At 45.0% G+C, this 24040-nt stretch overlaps 2 protein-coding genes across 5 annotated transcripts; one reads left to right on the top strand and one right to left on the bottom strand.

The window, feature by feature from the left end:
- Positions 1–1484: 1484 nt before the first annotated feature.
- On the bottom strand, positions 1485–15550 carry LOC110532716 (isocitrate dehydrogenase [NAD] subunit gamma, mitochondrial). 2 transcript variants are annotated; one of them, XM_036988770.1, is made up of 13 exons: positions 15257–15532; positions 14917–14961; positions 13400–13411; positions 13127–13224; positions 11058–11167; positions 10327–10387; positions 6204–6336; positions 5932–6065; positions 3742–3844; positions 3430–3576; positions 2966–3060; positions 2766–2826; positions 1485–1858 (listed from the first exon to the last, which is right to left on the bottom strand). In XM_036988770.1, exons 1-13 carry the CDS (start codon positions 15335–15337, stop codon positions 1757–1759), a joined length of 1182 nt encoding a protein of 393 aa, XP_036844665.1. In that variant the 5' UTR covers positions 15338–15532; the 3' UTR covers positions 1485–1756. The 2 variants fall into 2 exon arrangements, with proteins under 2 accessions (XP_036844665.1, XP_036844666.1); XM_036988771.1 differs by lacking the exon at positions 3430–3576 and having other exon boundaries at positions 1504–1858; positions 15257–15550.
- On the top strand, positions 14480–23264 carry LOC110532718 (protein FAM3A). Of its 3 annotated transcripts, none has more exons than XM_021616822.2 (10): positions 14480–15022; positions 16395–16453; positions 16572–16679; positions 19401–19424; positions 19607–19730; positions 20282–20340; positions 20467–20517; positions 20727–20811; positions 21182–21308; positions 21644–23264. In XM_021616822.2, exons 2-10 carry the CDS (start codon positions 16441–16443, stop codon positions 21740–21742), a joined length of 690 nt encoding a protein of 229 aa, XP_021472497.1. In that variant the 5' UTR covers positions 14480–15022; positions 16395–16440; the 3' UTR covers positions 21743–23264. The 3 variants fall into 3 exon arrangements, with proteins under 3 accessions (XP_021472497.1, XP_021472495.1, XP_021472496.1); XM_021616820.2 differs by lacking the exon at positions 14480–15022 and adding an exon at positions 15909–16147; XM_021616821.2 differs by lacking the exon at positions 14480–15022 and adding an exon at positions 15911–16096.
- The last annotated feature ends 776 nt before the right edge of the window (positions 23265–24040 follow it).

Genomic DNA, 24040 nt, shown 5'->3' with positions numbered 1-24040 from the left:
AAAGGCAATTGGTAAATCATAAGACTTTGATATCTGTGGGAAAGATACATCTGATAGTCACAGGTAAACCCTCTTTTTACGCTGCTGCTACTGTTTATCTTATATGCATAGTCACTTTAACTATACATTCATGTACATACTACCTAATTGGCCCGACCAACCAGTGCTCCCGCACATTGGCTAACCGGGCTATCTTCAGTCACTTTAACCATATCTACATGTACATACTACCTTAATAATCAGCCTGACTAAGCGGTGTCTGTATGTAGCCTCGCTACTGTATATAGTCTGTCTTTTTACTGTTGGTTTATTTCTTTACTTACCTATTGTTCACCTAACACCTTTTTTGCACTATTGGTTAGAGCTTGTAAGTAAGGATTTCACTGTAAGGTCTACTACACCTGTTGGATTCGGCCACGTGACAAACAAACTTTGATTTGAGACAGAGCAAGAGGGATACCTTATCAGTTGTGCAACTGAATGCATTCAACTGAATGCATTCAACTGAAAATTTAACCCAACCCCTCTGAATCAGCGCTTCTACCCGCCAGGCTACCTGTAGACGTAAAGCTAAGCGCTGGACTGCGAGAAGAACATAAAACAGTCTATAATATTTCAGCAACATTTCAGTACCGTAAGAAACATAACCACATTCTTTTCTACTGTACAATACATTGCAATTAGGAAAATAGGTGGACAGTATAACCGTTTCAAGTCTCAAAATTCTGCACTGAACCGATATACAAGAAACAGTCGCTCAAATATAAATCACACAAACACATCTACATATAATACGTTTAAGTGGAGCTGGAGGTTTTGCTGTCTAGGCCATCATGTCCTGGGATGTAGGATGAACCTAGCAGAGAGTAGCTATAAAGTGCTGCAGTTAAATCCAAGAGACAGATCCTAGCTGTTACTACTTCACTACAGCATGTTATTACAGATGCAGTTTGAGCCTCCTACTTCCTTTGTTTATGCTCAAATGTTAAATGTGCTTGAAACAGCCAGGGAATGGTTATGGAAAGACAGAATGGTGTTAAATTGAAATAACATTGAAATACACAGACATGAATGAATGAATGAAAGGCATGCAGAGGGGAAGATAACATGGTCCCGTGTGGCTCAGCTGGTAGAGCATAACACTTGCAACACCAGGGTTTTGGGTTTGAGTCCCACAGGGGACGAGTATGAAAATGTATCCACTCACGACTATAAGTTGCTCTGGATAAGAGTGTCTGCTAAATGACTGAACTGTACAAATGTAAAGTGATGAATTCATCTGAAAGAGGTGTGTGTGTGTGTGTGCATGGTGTGTGTGTGTGTGCGTGGTGTGTGTGTGTGTGTGCATGGTGTGTGGTGTGTGTGCATGGTGTGTGTGTGTGCATGGTGTGTGGTGTGTGGTGTGTGTGTGTGTGTGTGTGCATGGTGTGTGTGTGTGTGCGTGGTGTGTGTGTGTGTGTGCATGGTGTGTGGTGTGTGTGCATGGTGTGTGTGTGTGCATGGTGTGTGGTGTGTGTGTGTGTGTGTGTGTGTGCATGGTGTGTGTGTGCATGGTGTGTGTGTGTGTGCATGGTGTGTGTGTGTTTACAGGCAAGACTGAACCGCTCAACGGAGGCGCATTACTATGGAAATAAACATGCACAAACACACGCCCACTCTCTCATACGGCACACAGTTGGTCAAATATACGAGACACACCAAGGATTTGTATGTTATCCAACAGCATTGACTTGATGTGTGTGGTCGAAATGCGTGTTCAGAGCTCGCTGGTGAGAGGCCCCTTGCTCTGGATGTTTCTCATGATCGCCTGAACCACCTCAGAGGTGGTGCCCTGCCCCCCGATGTCAGCTGTGTGCAACTGCAAGAGAATAGTAAATACTGTGATACCAATCACATTGTCTGCTTCGGTCGACATTCAGAGGTTAAATATTTCACAATGTTGACAACAGAAATAACACAATTGTTGTTCTACACATTTCTTTCAGAATATTCTGCAACATCACTCTCCCCTGTACAGGTCTCAAAATGACTATCCATCACACCTAACTAGAGGATGCTGGTGGGAGGAGCTATAGGGCTCATTAAAATGGCCATCCTCCTGTAGCTCCTCTCTGCAGACACCTCAAAGAGGCATTCTACACGGGTAATAAATCAGTAGGTACATTAGCAACATTTTGAACACTAGAAGATACTCTATAGAGAAGCATACATTTGATTACAGGTTGGACTAGAGAGTGTCAAAGATGAATTTGAGAAATGCCAAGCTATATTAACATAATTTGAAAAGAAAACGCTCTTTATTGGCCTGTGCTCTGTTGATAACTGGCCAGACCGGTCTCTCAGGAGGTGAGCAGGCAGTCAGGTGAGAGTACTGGGCAGGTCAGGTGAGAGTACTGGGCAGGTCAGGTGAGAGTACTGGGCAGGTCAGGTGAGAGTACTGGGCAGGTCAGGTGAGAGTACTGGGCAGGTCAGGTGAGAGTACTGGGCAGGTCAGGTGAGAGTACTGGGCAGGTCAGGTGAGAGTACTGGGCAGGTCAGGTGAGAGTACTGGGCAGGTCAGGTGAGAGTACTGAGCAGGTCAGGTGAGAGTACTGAGCAGGTCAGGTGAGAGTACTGGGCAGGTCAGGTGAGAGTACTGAGCAGGTCAGGTGAGAGTAATGAGCAGGTCAGGTGAGAGTACTGGGCAGGTCAGGTGAGAGTACTGAGCAGGTCAGTGTATTGCGCATAGTGACAAGTGTGCAGTGAGGTGAGAGGACTTGACTTACCTGAGTCTCGTTCATGGTCGTAAGGACTGCATTCCTGATCATAGTGGCATAATCGTGGAGCCTGAGACACACAAAAGGACAATGACTTTCATACCCTTTGTTCTGCCCAACAAGTCGACCGCAATTCAGATTATACTGTACATACACATCGTCATGGTTTAGAAACATCACCTTCATTAGACTATGCAAGGTGAACTCACTTGAGGTGATCTAGCATCATGCAGCTGGCCAGTAGCATGGCAGTGGGGTTAGCAATGTTCCTGTCAGCAATACTCTTCCCTGTGTTCCTGGTGGCCTGAGAGACATATAGAGAAAGAGCATATTGCGAGATCAATGATATACAGTGGATTCGCAAAGTATTCAGACCACTTTACATTTTCCACATTTTGTTAAGTTACAGCCTTATTTTAAAATTGATTAAATTGTTTTGTTTTTTTATCCCCCTCATCAATCTACACAAAATACCCCATATTAACAAAATAAAAACAGTTTTTTATAAATTTTTGCTAATTTATAAATAAAAAATGAAATATTACATTCAAATAAGAATTCATCGATTGGGATCGAAACATTGTCTGTTGTTGGGGCATCTCAATAAACCACTGTGGAAGCATAATATTATATTATCAGAATTGTGGACACTACAGGTGCTCACTGGACTGACCGTTTCGAAGACAGCATAGTCACGGCCATAGTTGGCCCCTGGCACCAGCCCTGGTCCTCCCACCAGGCCAGCACACACATTGCTAACCACATTACCATACAGGTTGGGCATCACCATAACGTCAAACTGCTGGGGCTTAGACACTAGCTAGGAGATGAGAGAGGGATAGGTTAACAACACAAATAAGCATTAGTAACAACTCATGGCAATATCAAAGACTGCAGGAGTTGGTGAGTCAGCGCAAACCGATAGGAGACCAGGATAAAACTTACTGGTGTACCTCTATCATAAAGAGAGCATTGATTTTCATACCTGCATGGTGGTGTTGTCGACTATCATGGCATCGAAGGCAATGTCAGGGTATCCAGCAGCCACCTCTCGACAGCACTGCAGGAACAGACCATCTCCCAGCTTCCTGTAAAGGTGAGAAAACAGGATGTTCAACAACACCTTGGTTGTAATATATGTAATGTATACCAGATAGGTCTGAGTACTATCTATCCAAATGTAATGTATATGAAAACTATATCTTGCTATGTAACTACTGTGTAATTTTTTTTTTTTAAGTACCACGTAAAAGTAGCAAAAAAAAACCTTGTCCTTCAAGGGAGGTATGGGCAAATAAAAATATATACAGTACCTGCCAAAAGTTTGGACACACCAACTAATTCAAGGGATTTTCTTTATTTTCGCTATTATTATGGCAAGAAAAGCTCAAATAAACAAAGAGAAACAACAGTCCTTCCGCAACAGTCCGCAAAAACCATCAAGCGCTATGATGAAACTGGCTCCCATGAGGACCTAAAATTTCAGCCCAAATAAATGGTTCACAAAGTTCAAGTAACAGACACATCAACATCAACTGTTCAGAGGAGACTACGTGAATCAGCCCTTCATGGTTGAATTGCTGCAAAGAAACCACTACTAAAGGACACCAATAACAAGAAGAAACTTGGTTGGGCCAAGAAACACGAGCAATGAACATTAGACCGGCGGAAATCTGTCCTTTGGTCTGATGAATCCAAATTTGAGCTTTTTGGTTCCAACCGCCGTGTCTGTGTAAGAAGCAGAGGTGAATGGATGATCTCCGCATGTATGGTTCCCACGTGAAGCATGGAGGAGATGTGATGGTGTGGGGGTGCTTTGCTGGTGACACTGTCAGTGATTTATTTAGAATTCAAGGCACACTTAACCAGCATGGCTACCACAGCATTCTGCAGCGATACGCCATCCCATCTGGTTTGCACTTAGTGGGAATATCATTTGTTTTTGACAATGACCCAAAACACACCTCCAAGCTCTGTACGGGCTATTTGACCAAGAAGGAGAGGGATGGAGTGTTGCATCAGATGACCTGACCTCCACAATCACCCGACCTCAACCCAATTGAGATGGTTTAGGATGAGTTGGACCGCAGACTAAAGGAAAAGTGCTCAGCATATGTGGGAACTCTGTTGGAAAAGCATTCCTCATGAAGCTGGATGAGAGAATGCCAAGAGTGTGCAAAGCTGCCATCAAGGCAAATAATGGTTATTTGAAGAATCTCAAATATATTTAGATTTGTTGAACACCTTTTTGGTTACTACATGATTCCATATGTGTTATTTCATAGTTGAGGGCTTCACTGTTATTCTACAATGTAGAAAATAGTAAAAATAAAGAAAAACCCTTGAATAAGTAGGTGTGTCCAAACTTGACTGGTACTGTACATTGGTTGCATTCTGACTGTACCCTTCTTCTGGAAGTGTGCACTTAACTTGTTCACTACACCTCATGCTTTTCAAAGCATTGGAATAGTGTACGCATGGGCTAGGGGGCGGGGCCATATTTGTTACACAAATGTTTCCTTTAAAAATCTATGAGGTGGCGTGAACGAATGCACACTTTGGGGAAAAGGGTAGAGAATTGGACCGTAGCCCCAAAGTACTCAGAGTGTGAGTCATTATAACACACATCTAGTGGAATAGACACCTCACTGACTGACTGACCTGACGTCCCTGACTAAATGACCTGCCGTCCCTGACTAAATGACCTGCCGTCCCTGACTAAATGACCTGCCGTCCCTGACTAAATGACCTGCCGTCCCTGACTAAATGACCTGCCGTCCCTGACTAAATGACCTGCCGTCCCTGACTAAATGACCTGCCGTCCCTGACTAAATGACCTGCCGTCCCTGACTAAATGACCTGCCGTCCTTGACTAAATGACCTGCCGTCCTTGACTAAATGACCTGCCGTCCTTGACTAAATGACCTGCCGTCCCTGACTAAATGACCTGCCGTCCCTGACTAAATGACCTGCCGTCCCTGACTAAATGACCTGCCGTCCCTGACTAAATGACCTGCCGTCCCTGACTAAATGACCTGCCGTCCCTGACTAAATGACCTGCCGTCCTTGACTAAATGACCTGCCGTCCTTGACTAAATGACCTGCCGTCCTTGACTAAATGACCTGCCGTCCCTGACTAAATGACCTGCCGTCCCTGACTGACTGACTGACTTACATGATGTTGGCCTTGTGAACTGCAGTGACCCTCTTGCGACCTTTCTCCCGGGCCAATTTAAAGGCATACTCAGCAATTCTCAGGGAGTTAGTCCGGGTGATGATCTTGAGACACTCCACCACCCCTGATACACTCTACAGCACAAAGGGAAGGAGAGAGGGATGTGAACGCAGGTTATTTACAGCAAAGAGTGGAAATGGAAAAACACAAAGGGATGCGTTGAGGGAGTAAAATTGCGTGTCTGCCTGTGCGTGTGCCTGTGTGCGTCTAACCTCATGCTCCAGACTGCTGTACTCTCCCTCAGTGTTCTCCCTGATGATCATGATGTCAATGTTGTTGTGGCGAGTCTGAACTCCAGGGAGGGATTTACAGTGCATGACGTTGGCATACAGGTCCAGACTGGTGCTGTGGGACAGAGAGACACAGATCGGGGAGACAGTGTAAGCTGACAGGGCTGGACAGAGAGATGGAGGAGACAGTGTAAGCTGACAGGGCTGGACAGAGAGATGGAGGAGACAGTGTAAGCTGACAGGGCTGGACAGAGATGGAGGAGACAGTGTAAGCTGACAGGGCTGTACAGAGAGATGGAGGAGACAGTGTATGCTGACAGGGCTGGACAGAGATATGGAGGAGACAGTGTAAGCTGACAGGGCTGGACAGAGAGATGGAGGAGACAGTGTAAGCTGACAGGGCTGGACAGAGAGATGGAGGAGACAGTGTAAGCTGACAGGGCTGGACAGAGAGATGGAGGAGACAGTGTAAGCTGACAGGGCTGGACAGAGAGATGGGGGAGACAGTGTAAGCTGACAGGGCTGGACAGAGATATGGAGAAGACAAAGTAAAATGACAGGGCTGGACAGAGAGATGGAGGAGAAAGTGTAAGCTCACAGAGAGATGGAGGAGACAGTGTAAGCTGACAGGGCTGGACAGAGAGGTGGAGGAGACACTGTAAGCTGACAGGGCTGGACAGAGAGGTGGAGGAGACAGTGTAAGCTGACAGAGAGATGGAGGAGACAGTGTAAGCTGACAGGGCTGGACAGAGAGATGGAGGAGACAGTGTAAGCTGACAGGGCTGGACAGAGAGATGGAGGAGACAGTGTAAGCTGACAGAGAGATGGAGGAGACAGTGTAAGCTGACAAGGCTGGACAGAGAGGTGGAGGAGACACTGTAAGCTGACAGGGCTGGACATAGAGGTGGAGGAGACAGTGTAAGCTGACAGAGAGATGGAGGAGACAGTGTAAGCTGACAGGGCTGGACAGAGAGGTGGAGGAGACAGTATAAGCTGACAGGGCTGGACAGAGAGATGGAGGAGACAGTGTAAGCTGACAGGGCTGGACAGAGAGATGGGGGAGTCAGTGTAAGCTGACAGGGCTGGACAGAGATGGAGGAGACAGTGTAAGCTGACAGGGCTGGACAGAGAGATGGAGGAGACAGTGTAAGCTGACAGGGCTGGACAGAGATATGTGGGAGTCAGTGTAAGCTGACAGGGCTGGACAGAGAGATGGGGGAGTCAGTCTAAGCTGACAGGGTTGGACAGAGAGATGGGGGAGACAGTGTAAACTGACAGGGCTGGACAGAGAGATGGGGGAGACAGTGTAAGCTGACAGGGCTGGACAGAGAGATGGAGGAGACAGTGTAAGCTGACAGAGAGATGGAGGAGACAGTGTAAGCTGACAGGGCTGGACAGAGAGATGGAGGAGACAGTGTAAGCTGACAGGGCTGGACAGAGATATGTGGGAGTCAGTGTAAGCTGACAGGGCTGGACAGAGAGATGGGGGAGTCAGTCTAAGCTGACAGGGTTGGACAGAGAGATGGGGGAGACAGTGTAAACTGACAGGGCTGGACAGAGAGATGGGGGAGACAGTGTAAGCTGACAGGGCTGGACAGAGAGATGGAGGAGACAGTGTAAGCTGACAGAGAGATGGAGGAGACAGTGTAAGCTGACAGGGCTGGACAGAGAGATGGAGGAGACAGTGTAAGCTGACAGGGCTGGACAGAGAGATGGAGGAGACAGTGTAAGCTGACAAGGCTGGACAGAGAGGTGGAGGAGACACTGTAAGCTGACAGGGCTGGACATAGAGGTGGAGGAGACAGTGTAAGCTGACAGAGAGATGGAGGAGACAGTGTAAGCTGACAGGGCTGGACAGAGAGGTGGAGGAGACAGTATAAGCTGACAGGGCTGGACAGAGAGATGGAGGAGACAGTGTAAGCTGACAGGGCTGGACAGAGAGATGGAGGAGACAGTGTAAGCTGACAGGGCTGGACAGAGAGATGGGGGAGTCAGTGTAAGCTGACAGGGCTGGACAGAGATGGAGGAGACAGTGTAAGCTGACAGGGCTGGACAGAGAGATGGAGGAGACAGTGTAAGCTGACAGGGCTGGACAGAGATATGTGGGAGTCAGTGTAAGCTGACAGGGCTGGACAGAGAGATGGGGGAGTCAGTGTAAGCTGACAGGGTTGGACAGAGAGATGGGGGAGACAGTGTAAACTGACAGGGCTGGACAGAGAGATGGGGGAGACAGTGTAAACTGACAGGGCTGGACAGAGAGATGGAGGAGACAGTGTAAGCTGACAGGGCTGGACAGAGATATGGAGGAGACAGTGTAAGTTGACAGGACAGAGAGATGGGGGAGACAGTGTAAGCTGACAGGGCTGGACAGAGAGATGGAGGAGACAGTGTAAGCTGACAGGGCTGGACAGAGAGATGGAGGAGACAGTGTAAGCTGACAGGGCTGGACAGAGATATGGAGAAGACAAAGTAAAATGACAGGGCTGGACAGAGAGATGGAGGAGACAGTGTAAGCTGACAGGGCTGGACAGAGAGATGGAGGAGTCAGTCTAAGCTGACAGGGTTGGACAGAGAGATGGGGGAGACAGTGTAAACTGACAGGGCTGGACAGAGAGATGGGGGAGACAGTGTAAGCTGACAGGGCTGGACAGAGAGATGGAGGAGACAGTGTAAGCTGACAAGGCTGGACAGAGAGGTGGAGGAGACACTGTAAGCTGACAGGGCTGGACATAGAGGTGGAGGAGACAGTGTAAGCTGACAGAGAGATGGAGGAGACAGTGTAAGCTGACAGGGCTGGATAGAGAGGTGGAGGAGACAGTATAAGCTGACAGGGCTGGACAGAGAGATGGAGGAGACAGTGTAAGCTGACAGGGCTGGACAGAGAGATGGAGGAGACAGTGTAAGCTGACAGGGCTGGACAGAGAGATGGGGGAGTCAGTGTAAGCTGACAGGGCTGGACAGAGATGGAGGAGACAGTGTAAGCTGACAGGGCTGGACAGAGAGATGGAGGAGACAGTGTAAGCTGACAGGGCTGGACAGAGATATGTGGGAGTCAGTGTAAGCTGACAGGGCTGGACAGAGAGATGGGGGAGTCAGTGTAAGCTGACAGGGTTGGACAGAGAGATGGGGGAGACAGTGTAAACTGACAGGGCTGGACAGAGAGATGGGGGAGACAGTGTAAACTGACAGGGCTGGACAGAGAGATGGAGGAGACAGTGTAAGCTGACAGGGCTGGACAGAGATATGGAGGAGACAGTGTAAGTTGACAGGACAGAGAGATGGGGGAGACAGTGTAAGCTGACAGGGCTGGACAGAGAGATGGAGGAGACAGTGTAAGCTGACAGGGCTGGACAGAGAGATGGAGGAGACAGTGTAAGCTGACAGGGCTGGACAGAGATATGGAGAAGACAAAGTAAAATGACAGGGCTGGACAGAGAGATGGAGGAGACAGTGTAAGCTGACAGGGCTGGACAGAGAGATGGAGGAGACAGTGTAAGCTGACAGGGCTGGACAGAGAGATGGAGGAGACAGTGTAAGCTGACAGGGCTGGACAGAGAGGTGGAGGAGACACTGTAAGCTGACGGCTGGACAGAGAGGTGGAGGAGACAGTGTAAGCTGACAGGGCTGGACAGAGAGATGGAGGAGACAGTGTAAGCTGACAGGGCTGGACAGAGAGATGGGGGAGACAGTGTAAGCTGACAGGGCTGGACAGAGAGATGGAGGAGACAGTGTAAACTGACAGGGCTGGACAGAGAGGTGGAGGAGACACTGTAAGCTGACGGCTGGACAGAGAGGTGGAGGAGACAGTGTAAGCTGACAGGGCTGGACAGAGAGATGGAGGAGACAGTGTAAGCTGACAGGGCTGGACAGAGAGATGGGGGAGACAGTGTAAGCTGACAGGGCTGGACAGAGAGATGGAGGAGACAGTGTAAGCTGACAAGACAGAGAGATGGGGGAGACAGTGTAAGCTGACAGGGCTAGACAGAGAAAGCCACAGAAGACCATTTGGGATAGAGATCGGTGCCCCGTTAGCAGCAACAGAGCACTCAAGGAAGAGGTCCTCTGTCTTTTTTAAATAAACGATTGGATAGAAACCTTTACTTACCGGAGGAGATTGTTTCTGGACTTGTGGGAAGCAGGCAGGGTGTGGAGGGTCTCAATGTTACCTACAAACACACAAACAAAAACACAAGCATGTTGACTGTTTTATAGGTATTCTATAGGACAGTGTTTCCCAAACAAGTCCTGGGGCCCCGCTTGGGTGCACATTTTGTTTTTTTGCCCTAGCACTACACAGCTGATTCAAATTACCAACTCGTCAAACTTTGCTTATTTGAAATCACCTGTGTAGTGCTAGAGCAAAAACCACCCAGGGCAGGACCGAGTTTGGGAAACCATGCTATAGAATACAGACACACAACTTATCATATGACACAGTGACTGACACAGCTGCAGTTAATGGACAATAGGATTAAATAACTAGAAGCTGCCTACAATTTGAGTACAAAATCTCTTCAGTACTTCTCCCATAGAAAGTGCCTCCCCATTCAAGTGCATATTGGGTGGACTGGCAGCCTTTTTTTTTTACCTTTATTTAACTAGGCAAGTCAGTTAAGAACAAATTCTTATTTTTTCCCCCCTGTTCAGGGGCAGAACGACAGATTTGTACCATGTCAGCTTGGGGATTTGAACTTGCAACCTTGCGGTTACTAGTTCAACTCTCTAACCACTAAGCTACCCTGCCGCCCCATTGCAAATGTGCCCATGAGTTCACCAGTCACATTGCCAGGGTTAGAGCTTCCAAGGCCGTCACATGGATTCTACAGTTTCTCCTACCTTTGAGGGCCACTCCGTTACGGCGGATGGCTGTGATGGCGTTGTTGATGTCATCCTCGGTAGCTGAGCTGACATTCACGACCTCAAAGTCCACAGGTACACAGCTGAACCTATAGAGCACATTACCACAATATGGGAAGGACAACCCAACGACTCAGTCATTCTACCTCAACTCATTGGTTGTACTATACACCAATGGGCATGAGACATATTGATGTCTATAAACTGTGAATATCCTGTTATGAACTTGGAACAAGGTAGCCACTCACTACTATTCCCACACATTTAAAGGGATACTTCAGGATTTGGGCAATGAAGCCCTTTATCTACACTGAACAAAAATATAAACGCAACATGTAAAGTGTTGGTCAGATGTTTCATGAGCTGAAATAAAAGATCCCAGACGTTTTCCATATGCACAACAAGATTATTTCTCTCAAATGTTGTTTACATCCCTGTTAGTGAGCATTTCTCATTTGACCAAAAAATCCATCCAATTTACAGGTCTGGCATATCAAGAAACTAATTAAACAGCATGATCATTACACAGGTGCACCTTGTGCTAGGGACAATAAAAGGCCACACTAAAATGTGCAGTTTTGTCACACCACAATGTCACAGATGTCTCAAGTTGAGGGAGCGTGCTATTGTCATGCTGACCGCAAGAATGTCCACCAGAACTGTTAACAGAGAATTGAACGTTCATTTCTCTACCATAAGCCATCAACGTTGTTTTAGAGAATTTGTCAGTACATCCAACCTGCCTCACAACCGCAGACCACGTGTAACCCAGTACCTCCATATCTGGCTTCTTCACCTGTGGGATTGTCTGAGACCAGCCACCCGGACAACTGATGAAACTGTGGGTTTGCACAACCAAATTTCTGCACAAACTGTCAGAAACCGTCTCAGGGAAGCTCATCTGTGTGCTCGTTGTCCTCACCAGGGTGTTGGCCTGACTGTAGGTCTGTGTCGTAGCCGACTTCAGTGGGAAAATGCTCAACTTCAATAGCCACTGGCATGCTGGAGAAGTGTGCTCTTCACAGCTGAACCCCGTTGTCAACTGTACCAGGCAGATAGAAAACAGTGTGTCTGGTGTCGTGTGGGCAAGCGGTTTGCTGATGTAAATGTTGTGAACAGAGTACCCCATGGTGGAGGTGGGGTTATGGTATGGGCAGGCATAAGCTACGTACAACAAACACAATTGCATTTTATCGAGGCCAACTGACGTGCCCATTCATCCGCCGTTATGACGTCATGTTTCAGCATGACAATGCACAGCCCCATGATGCAAGGATCTGTACACAATTCCCAGTTCTTCCATGGCCTGCCTACTCACCAGACATGTCACCCACTGAGCATGTTTGGGATGCTCTGGATCTACATATACGACAACGTGTTTCAGTTCCCGCCAACATCAAGCAACTTCGCACCAGATATTGAACGGTTTTGTGATCCAAGCCCCTACATTAAAAAAAAAGGTATCTTTGACCAACAGATGCATTTCTGTATTCCCAGTCGTGTGAAATCCATAGATCAGGGCCTCATGAACCTCATTTCAATTAACTGATTTCTTTAGATGAACTGTAACTCAGTGAAATCTTTGAAATTGTTGCATGTTGCGTTTAGAGTTTTGTTCAGTTTTGTTCGCCAGAGTCAGATGAACTCATGGATAAAAAATAAATATTATCTGCGTGCAGTTTGAAGGAAGTTGCTAGTAGATAACACAGACTTCAAGTCATTGCGCTAAAGCCAGTTAGCATTGTCAAGCGAAACGACCTCTAACTTCCTTCACACTGGATGCAGAGACAAAATAAATGTATCCATTACTTCATCTGACTCTGGGCAAGTAGATAAAATCCTGAAGCATCTGTTAAATAAACTGTTAAATTAATTAACTGTTATAAGTGTTTATAAGCCATGAATGCTATGACCAGTTATAATACAATAAGCAGACCTTAAGAGCTCCCAGGCACATATTAGTGGCTGTGTGTTTATAAGATGTTGATGAGGTGCGAATAACAGCTTATAAACACGTTATAGACTGTTATAAAGCATATTTGACTGACCTGAAGAGCTCCTTTACGTGATTGAGCAGTTCTGGTCCAATACCATCTCCAGGTATCAGAGTTACAGTGTGTCTGCCACCATACTTCGCAGGAGGGGGCTGAAATGCACACATTTTTTTGTTATCCTTGCACACTTTTCTGTCAGAGTTACCAGGCTGCACCGAAAGCAAATCAAACTATGGTTGTGTTCCAATGGTGTGAATAAGGCGTGTTGTGTGTGATGTGTAACGTGGGAATGTGATGAACGGTGATGCAATGCAACGCGGTACTTACAATGATTTGTCCCTATTAGTTGTAGAAACGTCCGGAAAAGCAGAACAATAGAGTGAGAGATTAGCAAAGCACCAGAAAACAAACAGTTGCCCTACACCTCAGATTGCTAGCTCATTAATGATCCCGTCTCCCTAGAGGGGAGAGGGTAGTCTTGGATCAGGTTACAAATGCTCAGCCTAAAGGTGACAACAGAGTTAGTTAGCTAGCCAATTTTGTCACACCAAATCAACCAAACAATAATAAATACCAAGCAGAAGTGTCTAGAGCTCCATCTGAAATGTTTAAATCTGACAGAGTGGCAGTGTGAATCTTGTGCTGCTCACAGTAAGATACCTGGGTAGGCTAGCTACATCACCAGTACCATGCCTCAAATAGACATACTTGACAGCAAGCAAGCCTTGTGATTTCTGACAGTACTAGGCAACTCACCATGTGCCTAAAATGCACATTATAAACTGGTTGGTTCGAGCCCTGAATGCTGATTGGCTAACAGTCGTGGTATACCACGGGTATGAAAAAAACTGTATTTTTAATGCTATAATTACATTGCCAACCAGTTTATATTAGCATTAAGGCATCTCGGGGGGTTTGTGGTATATGGTCAATATACCACGGCTAAGGGCTGTGTCCAGACATTCCTCGTTGCGCATAACAACTGCCTTATTGTTTAAGTAAGAGGCCTAGCTACCCTGATCTCTGCACACTCTGCCAGACAGCTAGCTACTGTGACCTCTGCCTGACAATCAGGCTGTGATTGGTCTGGTTCATAGTTAGATTAATGCCATACATTGGCTTGGAAAATTTCCTCACACAAGCTCTACGAGCCTGAATATTAAATGAAATTATATTTTAACAGTTGTCTGTGTAGTTGGTCCTTTTGGCGGTAGGAATGTGAGACAATATATCCACAGGAAAGTATAATTAAATCACCTTATCAAAGTGCTGGTAGTGTGTTCACATTTCTATTACCTTAAGCATGTGCAGAACCATGTAAACACTTACAGGAGTTCAACAAGTAAGCATGAGTGGTGTGCATGTATTTTCATATTGTGCACATGCATGAGGTGATAGAAATCTGAACACACTACCAGAGCTTTGAAACGTTGATTTAATTATACTTTCCTGTGACTATATTGTGACAACCCTGGGTTTATAAGCGAGGAAATCGACCCTGCCGCACGAGCGTGCTTTTCGGAACAGTCGATAGCGCGCCGGACCTCGGGCTAGAAGGTCGAGGGTTCGAGACCTGCTCCCTGCTGTTTCATTACAATATTGTCTCACATTCCTACCTGCAAAAGGACCACCCTAAAATGAGTTAACATTTAACTGTATTTAACGGTCTGGCTTTTATTTAACCCTAATTTCTGCCTGAAGTAGAATTCAACGCAATTCCACATCGGGTTGGTTTCCATGTAACTGTAATCTCTGCACATTCACAAGATCTAGCTAGCTTCAGTAGGCCTACTCAAACCACCACAGATAGCCTATCTGATGCAGTTTCCAAGATGGGCACTCACTACTGTTGACTTCTCTCTGCGACTGCTCACTGTGGCTCCAAATACCTTAGGAAACAGAAGAACAGGACAGGGCGTTAGATAACTCAACTTGTGGTTCACGTGGTCGGTGAGTCCCTTTGGGTCTTTCTAGAGATAAGCAACAATACAGTATACCGTATGCATGTCAAATGAGAAAGTAGCAAAGGGAGGGATATTGGTTATCACTGACAGTGACATGCGCTTCTTGCTAATGCTAACCAGAAATGACCTTGTATTCTATTCCAGAAACACAATTTCTCTCAATCATGTTGTATGTAGTTTATTTGCCATCATAACTGTGAATCATAAAACTCGGTCTTACTTTTGCTGTCGTTGCCAACCGTCCACCCCAAATGGGTTGAATGATTTTGGACATTGATATCACTGCACTGGAGGCGGCCATCTTAACGGAATCCGACTAATGCCGTTAACGCGCATCTGCTCGTGCCCACGATACAGAGAGAAGAATCGATAGAGGTCCTATTATAACATTATTGTATTATTAAATTACTAATAATTACTGGTATTCTAATTCCCAATTCTATGGAATAATATTGCCACATTAGAGCTCGAGCTGTTCATAAATCAGTTTACTATATCATTTTGTAATCTTTTCATGCCTCCGTAGTATAGTTTATGTAATTAATTGGGTGGTGATATCCCCCCCATCATAACATGAACAAAATGTATGACGCGTGGAGACACCTTAATGAGTAACCAATGATTTACTGTATGTATTGTATACACATGGGAGTAATGCCGCGTTCGAAACAACTGGGATCTCGGAAATCGCGGACTTCCGACTTCGGAGTGTTCAAAACTAGGAACTCGGGGAAAAAAATCTAACTCGGTTACTCCTGTCTCTTTCTGGAGCTCAGACGTTCCGACCTGAAAATCACTGACTTTGTGATTTGAATTCGTATTTTTCCGAGTTCCGAGTTGATTTGAACGCGGCATAACAGTGGAAAGACGCATGCGCGCAGACTCCAGGCTGACGTCACAGAAAATGAAACGCTCAAAACTAATCAGCAAGATCGCACGCTTGAAGAAATTAAGATAATTTCTCCGTGCTTGTCGTAACTGGAACGATGCAAACACTACAGACGCTGAACTAAGCCTCCCAAATCATATTTCAGTGTCCAAGTTTGTCTTGCCAGGAAAGGTGAATTTTCACGAAGGAAATCTAGATGAGTTTGCCTTGGAATAAATAACAGTGGGTGTTTCCTTTTTGCTCTCATTGCAGTGGGCGCCTTTCCACTTTTTGCCTTTGTCTTGTCGAATGCATCTCGAAATAACTATCTTGCTTGCTTGCTTAATTGTATCATTGATAGAGATTCCTGTAATTTGCTCAAAAGTATCCTTTTAATGTTTTCAAACATTGTTGCTTCAATGAAACTGACACGAAATTACCAGAAAAGCCCATGTTCTTTCTAACATATTATTCTCATTGTTTTCTGTAGCACTACTTGCCGGTCTGTCTGCCTTAGCTTCTGAAGAAAATAAATCATGAGATTGGCAGGTAGGAGTGTGTCTTGTCTGTGAGAGTGTGTCCAGCTGTCTTTTTAGTTGTATCTAATGAATGTCATGTATTGTTGCTGAGGAAGAGCCTATTCTAATGGAATGTGTCTGTGTGCCAGGGCCTCTGCGAGCTGTTGCTGTGCTGCTATTGGTGGGCCTCACCTGGGTGTTAGCCAGCTCCATACTTGGAGGGGACAGCAACTTGGTGGTCAAACACTTCTTCAGTGGTAAGACGATGACAACCTTACTGTCTGACGTCTAGCCCCCACAATAGAGTGCCTTTACGTTACAGCCTTATTCTAAAATTGATAACATTATATATTTTTCTCATCAATCTACACACTACCCCGTAATGACAAAGCAAAAACATTTTTTTTTTTTTTTTTTTTTTTATGTTTGAATGTACAAAAAAAACATACCTTATTTACATGACTTAAATTGAGTTTGGGTGCATCCTGTTTCCATTGAACGTATTGGTGGTGTTTCTACAACTTGATTGGTGTCCACCTGTGGTAAATGCAACAGAACAAGGACCTTAAAACTAATTCAGGATCGGTGGGTCCCCTGCAGGACAGTTGCGCTATAGTAGGCTAATGCGATTAGCGTAAGGTTGTAATTAACAAGACCATTTCCCAGGATGTAGACATCTGATATTGGCAGTTGCTATTACAGTGAAATAACACAATGCTATTGTTTGAGAGTTTAATAATTAATAATCAAATTAGGCACATTTGTCCAGTCTTGGTACATTTTGAACAGAAATGCAATGGTTCATTGGATCAGTCTAAAACATTGCACATACACTGCTGCCATTTAGTGGCCAAAATCTATATTGCACCTGGGCTGGAATAATACATTATGGCCTTTCTCTTGAATTTCAAAGGTGATGGTACAAAAAAAGTTTGGCTTTTTCTTTGTTTTACCAGATCTAATGCGTTCTCCTACATTCCTTTCACATTTCCACAAACTTCCAAGGGTTTCCTTTCAAATGGTACCAAGAATATGCATATCCTTGCTACAGGCAGTTAGTTTTGGGTACATCATTTCAGGCGAAAGAGACGTGCATCCATGCAACACTCACCTTTTTCTTGGACCATGGCCTCCCTGCGGCCTCAGTGGATTAGTCCACTGAGACAGGCGCAAATCAGACAGGTCTCTCGTGCCTTAAGAAAAATAAATATATTTGCGACTGCTTTACAAAAAATCTTGGTCGACCGACAGCCTATCAACCAAACAACTGGTCAGTTGGTTGAGGTCAGCCCTAGTTGACAATCTAGCGATCCCACATTCTTCCACAAAGCCTCAACCCAAGTTTTAAACACAATAGCCGGGGGGATGGGTGCACCAAGGTTGGAAACCCCAAGGTTAAACAAAGCCTACATTATTGCTTGCCTGACCTTTTGCCTTATCTGATGAATCTCAGTTCCTGCTGTTTCATGCTTATGAGAGCACTAGGGTATGGAGAGAACCACATTAGTACATGCATCCATCATGCCAAGTGTCAACGTTGTAGGCTGGTGATGATTGTGTAGGGTATTTTTTGAATTCATTGCCAATCAGGTGCATCCCTTCATGGCAGCAGTATATCCATCTGCAAATGGATTTTTCAGCAGGATAATGCCCCTTGCCACAAGGCTAGGATTGTTCAGGAATGGTTCCACGAACATCAATCCAATTGAGCGTCTGTGGGATGAGATGGAACGAGATATTCGGTGTAGAGATGCACTACCAGAAAACTTGCCACAAGTGTGGGAAGCATTGGAGTCAACATGTGCCAGCATCATGTGTACTGCTTTCAACACCTTGTAGAGTTCATGCCACAACAAATTGAGCCTGTTCTGAGGGCAAAAGGGAGTGCAACTCAATATTAGGAATAAGTTTCTAATGTTTTGAAAGATAATTGTGTGTGTGTACACTATTTTAATAGCAGGACACTGAAGAGTATGAATTAGGCTGTTTGAGAAGGTTTGAATCCGTAGCAACCTGCATAGACATTGTTTGAAGTACAATAGACTAAAAATAGCTTTAACCTACTACAGTAGCTGTGTGCTTAAAAAAACTTGGTGGAGTAGGCATTGTGGCGCTCATGTGAATTTCCCTTTTTCGGCTTCAGACCAATGCCTACTTCTGACAGTTTTTAATAGGCTAGGGCTGGGAATTACCAGGGACGTCACAATGCAATGGTTAAGGGCTTGTAAGTAAGCATTTCACTGTAAGGTCCTGTTGTATTCGGCACATGTGACTAACATTTGATCTGATTTGGAATACAATGTTATCACCACCACACGCCGTCAGTATTCACACCCCTTGATTTTTTTCCACATTTTGATGTTACAGCCTGAGTTTAAAATTGAGTAAATGTAGATTATTTTTGTCACTGGTCTACACACAATACCCCATAATATCAAAGTGGAGTTGTCATTTGCCATTTTTATAAATTAATTACAAATAGAAAACAGATGTTTTGAGTCAAGTATTTAACCCCTTTGTTATGGCAAGGCTAAATACGTTCAGGAGTACAAATGTGCTTAAGTTTCATGAATTTTTGAATAACTATCTTATCTCTGTATCCCACACACACAATTACCTGTGAAGTTCCTCAGTCGAGTAGTGAATTTCAAATACAGATTCAACCACAAAGACTAGGGAGGTTATCCAATGCCTCTCAAAGAAGGGCACCTACTGGTAGATTTATTTATAATTTTTAAAAAGCAGACGTTGAATATCTCTGAGAGTGGTGAGGTTATGAATTACCCTCTTGGATTGGGTATCAGTACACCCTCTCACTACAGAGTTACAGGCCTTCTTCCTAATTCAGTTGCCGGAGAGGAAGGAAACTGCTCAGGGATTTCACAGCGGCCAATGGAGACTAAAACAGTTAGTTTGAATGGCTGTGATAGGAGAAAACAGGATAGATCAACATTAACTCATATCTATATTTTCAACAGGGACAAACGAGGAGCCAACAGCTGGTATGTGAGAAGTTAAGACCATTATTTACAGTGGCAATCACAAAAAGTAATCCTTTTGGTACCTAAACATTTCAATGTCAGTGGGACAGTGCTAATCTATGTCCCTCAGTTGAGCACCATATTCCCAGTTTGGGTACGCTTTCATTCTAATGTGCTAATTTGTGTGTCCTCTCCTCTTCCAGAGCCTAAACCACACAGGTACAAGTGTGGTCTGTCGGCTCCCTGTCCTCAGAAACATCTGGCTTTCCGCATCGTCTCTGGAGCCGCCAACGTCATTGGGCCCAAAATCTGCCTGGAGGATAAGATGTGAGAATTGTTGTACATCATCGGGGCAATTACACTTCTTACACCAATGTATCAATGTCACCGCCAACCATCTCACTCTCTCCAGCTTGTCTCCGTTTCCTTTTATTTCTCATGAACTCTTTCTGCCATCATATCATCTTAACCCTGAAGTTTGTCTGAAGAGCTGAATGCAAGTATTTGTCTTATTTTGCTTTCCTTCATTAGCCTGATCCCAGATCTGTTTGGGCCATCTTGCCAAAAATGACCGAAGGAGTGGTTTTGTCTGTAGCGTCTTTCTGTCTACCTATGGTTGCTCCTTCATTGTCGGAGTGTAACAATGTATAGATTAACTCTTCAGGGGTTAGTTTCCTGAAAGTTTAGTAGCTCTAATCTCATCTTTCATCTACTGCCTACAATGGGTTTATGATCATCTTAAATCTAACCAGTAAATTATCACATTTTATTGTTCACATACACATATTTAGCAGATGTTATTGCGGGTGTAGCCAAATGCTTGTGTTCCTAGTGTTGGTACTTACGGTTCCTCCAACCTTTCCTTTTCTCTCCCTCAGCCTTGTCAGCAGTGTCAACAACAATGTTGGTAGAGGACTAAACATTGCTTTAGTAAATGGTAATTAGAATAATCTCTGACAAATTGTTCAAAGTTATGTTTCAAGTTAATTTGTGCAGTTGTGATTTTGACTTGACTGTTGCACAGATTGCTAACTTTAAATGAATTCATGTTTCTGCTCATCAGGGGTATCTGGAGAGCTCTTGGACACAAAATCATTTGATATGTGGGCAGGAGGTAAGAGGATTAAACACCTTTATACTGATGTCCTGGTGTCATTTGGTGCATGTTCGTAATATTTAAATGAGTTTATTTTATACATCATTATCTTCAATATTTTCACTGTACAAGAGGTTAAAAGTGGCTTAACGCCCCTCTACATATTGTTCAGTTAAATACAGGTACTTTAATAGGCTTCATCCTACCCTTCTGTCTTCCATTCTCAGATGTTACTGACCTGTTGAAGTATCTCCTACCTTTACATGAGGGAACACTTGTGTTTGTAGCTTCCTTTGACGATCCTGCCACAAAGTAAGAGTCTAGCATGGACATTACTAAGTGAGCCCCAGTCCTGTGCAAGGCTTTCAGCGCTGTGTGGTTATAATATTACGCTTCATGGCACATGACTCACACACACAGCACTAAAGGGGTTGTTTTACAGTCACCACAATCTTGCAAAATGCTTAACAAAACCAAATTGAACATATTGACAACTGGTAAATCTACCAGTCTATTCTTACAATTGTAAACATTACTAAGTGAAAATTATGTTTGGTGTTAAACTATACAAAAGTGGTATGTTGTACTGTATGGCAGGGCTTCCCAAACTCAAAATGGACATTCATCTAGCTGGCCTACTTTACTGCAACTGTCTGTCTCCCTCTCCTAACACCCGCGGCAGATTAAATGACGAGGCTCGTCGTCTGTTTGAGGAGCTGGGTAGCACAGCAGTGAGGGAGCTCACCTTCAGAGACAGCTGGGTGTTTGTAGGAGCCAAGGGCATCGAGAACAAGAGTCCATTCGAACAGGTAGACTACCTTTACTTAAAGCCTAAACTATATATAATTTATACCGTACGAACAACGCAAGAGCGCCAAGCAAAATGGCTATCCAGCGTAGTTGCTGCGTTTATAATTGGATGTGCTTGTACATCTACGTGTGCATGAGATAAGGATACGTGACCTCTGTGATTACGCGTGATGACGTATCTGTACACTCACTGTTCTCCTCATAGCTCTGCTCGTAACTCTGTGTTATATCTATGGCTCTGTCAGTGTGTTTGTTCTGTAAAGCCTAATGTTCATGCCCTCTCTCTCTGCCTGTGTCTCTCTCTCTCACCCCCCCCCCCCCCCCCCCCCCCCAGCGTATGAAGAACAGTAAGAACAGTAACAAGTACGAAGGCTGGCCTGAGTCTCTGGAAATGGATGGCTGTGTCCCCCTCCGTTCCCCTTCAGAGGGTTAAACACACTCTGCTTGTATCCCTCCCTTCCTCCACTCTTCTCAGATGATGCTTATGCCCTACATGGATCCAATGCTTTTAAATACTGGGAGTGTGCAAGACAAGTGCACACTTTGGGAGAAGGGTTGGAGAGTTGGAACGCAACCTGTTTCTAAGGACTAGAACCTTTTGAGAACGAAGGCCTCTGGTTCTAAGGACTAGCACCTTTTGAGAACGAAGGCCTCTGGTTCTAAGGACTAGCACCTTTTGAGAACGAAGGCCTCTGGTTCTAAGGACTAGCACCTTTTGAGAACGAAGGCCTCTGGTTCTAAGGACTAGCACCTTTTGAGAACGAAGGGCTCTGGTTTTAAGGATTAATGAGACTTGAGTATGGTATTGGTATTGCACGACTACAGTTGGATAAATGATGCTCTGTTACAATATCATGTAACTACAGGGAGGTAAAGACTCTTACAATACTTTTTTTTCCCTTCACTTTTTGTTATTTTTGTCAAGTAACACGTGCTGCAAAGTACATCTTCTCTTTAGTGGACTGACTCACTGTCACAATGCTGGTAGCAAGCTGGCCTGATGGTTGATATGCTAACTTGTTGAAGCAACTGTTTGGACTTGACATTTGAACTAGGAATTGATTTAAGTGTTTGAGGCTCGATGTTCCTGGGAATGACCACGTAGGAGGACATGGATATTTCAGAGACCAAATGTTTGATGCACAGATAAGGGAAAAATGTATGCTGGATAGAAAAAAAGAAAATATTAAAGAAGTAATGTCTGTAAAACCCTGCAAATGCACAGGAAGAGGGCAGATAATGCTGCCTATATGAACGGAAATCGCAAACAGAATACAATTAGGATTCACTAGCAACATATTATTGCTGGCTGTTCTAGGAAGGATATTGTATGTTATGATAAATTAAAATGCATTAATATATATTTTGTATGCATAGTTTAATATATTAAATTGTAGATTTCAATCTAGTTGTGCTAGCCTGAGTGCCAGTCTGTTTGTTCCATCATGCCAACTCGTTGTCATGTCAAACATTTGGCTTGACAAGGTGGAATGGAGTTGCCAGAAGCACAAACAGATCTGGGACCAAGTGCTAATAACCACCTTTTATGTGAGGGTTACCCTGGGGTCAGATGTGGGGCTACACCAATGCCATGATTACTGTATATATGTGATGACCTTTGTATGCTTGCAATGCTCAGTGATGGAAAAGTACTGGGTAAATGGAGATGTACTGCTTTAGTTCTCTGGCTGAGAATTGTCTGCACCTGCTGACAGTCACACAGCCTCAAGGCCGAGATAGTAGAGTGAGAAACCACAGTCTATACATGTTTTTCTAATTTTAGATACTTTGTATCTAATCCAATGCAACAATGTTAAGATATGATTGACGGTAGGTTGTATAAAGAGTGTTGTCTCTTGTTTCGCCACACAGATCTTTACTATAGAATATTGAGGTATTCTGTGTGTGAAACTCTGTCTGCAATTGCATTTAATTACTAAATAGTTTTATACCAAGGTTTCTGTGTCATCTATCTTAAAGACTGATTGTTAAAGGAAACGTACATCACCCCATGCAAAGGACCAGCCAACACCCCATGCAAAGGACCAGCCAACACCCCATGCAAAGGACCAGCCATCACCCCATGCAAAGGACCAGCCATCACCCCATGCAAAGGACCAGCCAACACCTCATGCAAAGGACCAGCCATCACCCCATGCAAAGGACCAGCCATCACCCCATGCAAAGGACCAGCCATCACCCCATGCAAAGGACCAGCCAACACCCCATGCAAAGGACCAGCCAACACCTCATGCAAAGGACCAGCCAACACCCCATGCAAAGGACCAGCCATCACCCCATGCAAAGGACCAGCCATCACCCCATGCAAAGGACCAGCCAACACCCCATGCAAAGGACCAGCCATCACCCCATGCAAAGGACCAGCCAACACCCCATGCAAAGGACCAGCCATCACCCCATGCAAAGGACCAGCCATCACCCCATGCAAAGGACCAGCCATCACCCCATGCAAAGGACCAGCCATCACCCCATGCAAAGGACCAGCCAACACCCCATGCAAAGGACCAGCCAACACCTCATGCAAAGGACCAGCCAACACCCCATGCAAAGGACCAGCCAACACCCCATGCAAAGGACCAGCCAACACCCCATGCAAAGGACCAGCCATCACCCCATGCAAAGGACCAGCCATCACCCCATGCAAAGGACCAGCCATCACCCCATGCAAAGGACCAGCCAACACCCCATGCAAAGGACCAGCCAACACCTC

This window comes from Oncorhynchus mykiss, chromosome 9 (genome assembly GCF_013265735.2).
Source record: "Oncorhynchus mykiss isolate Arlee chromosome 9, USDA_OmykA_1.1, whole genome shotgun sequence".
Taxonomy (NCBI): Eukaryota; Metazoa; Chordata; class Actinopteri; order Salmoniformes; family Salmonidae; genus Oncorhynchus; species Oncorhynchus mykiss.
The sequence above is the reverse complement of the archived record's forward strand: the minus strand, read 5'-3'. Positions and strand labels throughout refer to the sequence as shown.

Excerpts from the sequence above, each read along its gene's own strand:
- LOC110532716 (XM_036988770.1), bottom strand. The coding sequence starts at position 15,337 with ATGGCCGCCTCCAGTGCAGTGATATCAATGTCCAAAATCATTCAACCC. Across the intron at positions 11,168-13,126 it reads CACGTAAAGGAGCTCTTCAG|GTTCAGCTGTGTACCTGTGG; the intron begins GTCAGTCAAATA and ends TGTGCTCTATAG. Across the intron at positions 3,061-3,429 it reads ACTATGCTGTCTTCGAAACG|GCCACCAGGAACACAGGGAA; the intron begins GTCAGTCCAGTG and ends TATGTCTCTCAG.
- LOC110532718 (XM_021616822.2), top strand. Across the intron at positions 16,680-19,400 it reads GGTCAAACACTTCTTCAGTG|GGACAAACGAGGAGCCAACA; the intron begins GTAAGACGATGA and ends TATTTTCAACAG. Across the intron at positions 20,518-20,726 it reads ATTTGATATGTGGGCAGGAG|ATGTTACTGACCTGTTGAAG; the intron begins GTAAGAGGATTA and ends TTCCATTCTCAG.